The 3773-nt window shown below is 40.4% G+C and overlaps 1 protein-coding gene across 2 annotated transcripts in view; it reads right to left on the bottom strand.

The window, feature by feature from the left end:
• Positions 1-3773, bottom strand: part of PTPN21 (protein tyrosine phosphatase, non-receptor type 21) — a 71451-nt gene that overhangs the window by 6423 nt on the left and 61255 nt on the right. For both annotated transcript variants that reach the window (XM_019518685.1, XM_019518686.1), the window contains 3 exons: positions 2299-2427; positions 1715-1949; positions 1056-1216 (listed from right to left, as the gene is read on the bottom strand). In XM_019518685.1, coding sequence (XP_019374230.1) covers positions 1056-1216; positions 1715-1949; positions 2299-2427 — 525 coding nt within the window. The remainder of the gene's footprint in view (positions 1-1055; positions 1217-1714; positions 1950-2298; positions 2428-3773) is intronic.

The following is a 3773-nucleotide window of genomic DNA, read 5'->3' as shown; positions in this document are numbered from 1 at the left end:
GCCCCCCACCACCATTTTTCAGTGCAGAGATGCTAATACATGTGATGCCAGAGTCTGCTGAGCATGTTTATTTCTGTGCTCCAACATGTCAGAGCTGGCTCCCTGCACACGTATAGGAGCCCTCTAACCTCACAGCTCTGACAAATTCTATGTGAACTTGATCAAGGCATTTAAATTCTCTCTTCCATTTTCCCTAATTGTCAAAAGGACATAAGATTAACCTGCTCATTTCGCAGGGATGCCGTGGGTCCATCTGATTTAATGTTTCTCAATTAGATTTGAAAATACAAAGCACGTTGAATGTTCTATGGCTCAAGCTCATGATCATAGCTTAATTTCAGTATCAACTCTCTTAAAGGAAAAAGCTAACAACAAACATAATAATCTTTAGCTATTCATCCTGCTCATCTATTTAACAGGGGTGTGCAAATAGTGATACACCAAAAATGAAAGCAAATGAAGTACTGGGCTATAAAACGCCTCTTCTAACATTAACAGTAAAAAATCAATTATAAAACAAAACTTGCAGATCCAGGAACTGATGCTGATCACTGTCAGTTCTCACCAACAGCACACAGCCTTACACAGGAGTTGTTCAATACTCTGCAGGATCCATGTCTCAAATCAACAGGCACATTTCAATGCATAACTTCTATATGGGCAAACACATTCAACAACAGTCAGTAGCAACCTTTTCATCAGGCAGGACAAAAAATTAGTCCCACACCCTCTTTGGGTGCCACTCCAATCCTCTTCCTCCTCTTGATCTGCTGCTCTTCTTTTTGCTTCCTGCCCTGCCTGCTACTGTGCTGCCCCTCCTCTCCTCAGTCTGTAGTGCACCATATGCAGAGGCTGCCCATGCCACTTGTGGCATGTGTGCTGCAGGCTGGCAAACCCTATTCTAGAATAGTACTAGCAGCGGCAAGAGTTTTCACATTGCAGCAATAAATATTTTCCAAAGGCAACATCGTCAAGGTCCAGTTGATCAGGCAACAATACATATTAGCTGTGTACTCCACTAAAGCTTTTATTTTAAAACGTGAGAAAGAAATAACCTCATTGTGTTCCAAACAGGCAATCATGATCTCTGACAATATGACAACTCCAGTTCTTCCTACGCCTGCGCTGCAATGCACCAGTACAGCAGGGTTAGGGCTTTTAGGATCCACTGTGCTGTTTGTATGGCGCCGCACTGACTGTATCTCTTCTAAGTATGCTGTTGGTTCCAAAAGAAAAAAAAAAGACATATAGATGCATACTCCACCATGTTATTCTGTAATGAAAGTTGCAACAGTCAATTGTCATAGTGCATTAAATGGTATTCCTGCTAACAATGTTTCAATAAGTAAATTAATATCCCATTCAAAGCAATAGGAAGTTGCAAAGATTATTATCTCTTTACTTGGTGTTTTGTGCCTGGGAAGCATTTTCCTGGCAAGGTGGCCTATGGCCTGAGCTTCTGTTGCTGGCAAACATTTACATGAATGGCATGCAATGTAATTATATTTTGATTTACAGGGATTTTAATAAATAAACTGCATCATCTTAGAGGCAGAAATAGAACTTTAATAAATGGACAAATATATTCCTGCCAAAAATACCAATCCAGCCTCCATCACTAGTGTGAAAAAACCTCTTGTATCAGGATGTTTCAAGGTCCTATATTGAAGCCATATTAGGTGGTTTTGTTGCAGAGGGGATTAATACAACTTACAAAGAAATCCCTTTATATCCTCTGGGCAGCCATGCTCTGGCCAGTCGGTGTACTGCAGGTGCCAAACTGTTCTCTCCTGCCCTGTGAGAAGGTGTTTGATCTTCAAGCCTGTAGTTGCATAGCAGCCTGAGTCCGTACGGAATCGTGTGGTAATCTTAAATCTCCCATATGTGACAGTGTTGTGTCTTGACCCAAGTCGTGGCCAGTACCTAAAACACTTTTCTCTCCCGGCCTCCTTGAAAACAAGGTATTGTAAATATCAGGTGTGAAAATATACACAACTGACAGTGTTGTAGCAATTCCAGCATTTCCATCCTACTATGTACTCCTAAAGGCTTCTTCACAAGCTTAACTAGTCATCAGTTAATGAAGAAGCCAATACTAAGGCCTGCTCTATGTAATCTAGGACTTTCCAATAGAGTTATGCCAATAAATCTGTCTAGGGGAGGCAAGCCACACCTATCCCCCTTAAAAGAATCCTTTTTGCCACTGTAACTGTCATCACTAGACTTTTTGCCCCAACCAACTTCATCATACTAATAGAAGTTTCTAGTGTAGACTTGGCCTCAACAGCAAGTACCTACCTCTTCTGCTGTCACCATTGCAATAATGGCAACCCCTTGTTCCCATACCATCTGCCAGAAATCCTGACATGTATTCTGCAAAGGGCCTTGTGTAGCAATATAATCCCACTCAATGCCCCCAATGGAAACCTGTTAAAAAAGGGGGAAAAATGAGGGTTCTGTGAGGTTATAAGGAACATGTTCTGTGAAAGTGTAGAAGTTGAAAGAAAATGGTAAAAATGAGGGATTGAAGGTAGGTATTCCGAGTCATGTAATCCTACCTGGTTCACTCCCTACCATTACCACCACAACAACTATAAACAGGTTGAAGGAAATAGGTATATTTAGTTTAGAGAAAAGGAGATTAAGGGAAGACATGACCATAATTTTCAATAATCTGAAAGCTGCTAAAAAAGAGAGGAAGAACAAACTGAAGGGAATGGGATTAAACTATAGCAAAAACAGATTTTGATTAAATCTCAGGGGGAAAAAAAACTTCCTGGAGCACATGACTTCTGAGGTCCCTTTCAAGCTTCTAATTCTCTCTTATTTTAAACATAAATGCAAAAGAAAAATACAGTTAAGGAGACGTATTTTAAATACACAATATATAGTACAACTGAGGGAAAAAATTAGTGTCTCCTACTGGGTAAACTGTACGCATTTAGAAAAACTTGGTTTCAGAGAAGTATTCTAGCTATCATGTGGGTAGTGCCATTTTTACAGAATTAAAGAGAGTGTTCCTTGGTCAGTGAATGAAGGTTTTCCCTTCAGATTTCTGAGTTGATTCAGGAAAGCCAAAAGGACCTATTTTTCAGGTTCTGTTTTCACATACACCAACTATCTGGTTGCTATTATGCCAAATCCCATTAAAAACATATAACTGCCTACCAGTACCTAAGAGACCTTAACTTTCTTCAAAAGCCTCAAATGATTTGAAGTTATATCCTGGAAAAGGGCAAGAGCCCTGAAAATACATTGAAATTCACTTCAGAAAGTTTCTTTATAGGGTTTAAGAAAAGGGGCACATAGCCAGGGGTGATGGTGGAAGATAAGTGAAGAACAGCTTCCTATCCAACTCCATTTCCTTCCTGTAGCCATCCAAAAAATGCTCTGGCACACAGCGGGCACTGCCACTTTAAAAGTCTGGTCCACAGAAGCAGAAGGAATAACAGTGCACTTAATTTTAAGTTATTTAGGTTTAAAAGTGGCACATACCTATAGACACACACACAGTTTTATATATAAAATTTGCTTAAAATGGAGACAAGACTCATATACACAGTCCTTTAAGAAATGATCCAATACATTTTCATAGAATCATAGAAGTAGGGTCGGAAGGGACCTTGTAGATCTTCAAGTCCAACCTCCTGCCTGGGCAGGAGAAAAACTGGGCTCAAATGATCCCAGCCAGGTAGGCATCAATCCTCCTCTTAAAGACCCCCAGGGTAGGAGCCAGCGCTACTTCCCTTGGAAGTTGGTTCCAGATCCTAGCC

The sequence above is a fragment of the Gavialis gangeticus genome, unplaced genomic scaffold, assembly GCF_001723915.1.
Source record: "Gavialis gangeticus isolate Ggan-Ray unplaced genomic scaffold, GavGan_comp1, whole genome shotgun sequence".
Taxonomy (NCBI): Eukaryota; Metazoa; Chordata; order Crocodylia; family Gavialidae; genus Gavialis; species Gavialis gangeticus.
Note: the sequence above shows the minus strand (reverse complement) of the source record. Positions and strands in the feature narration are given on the sequence as shown.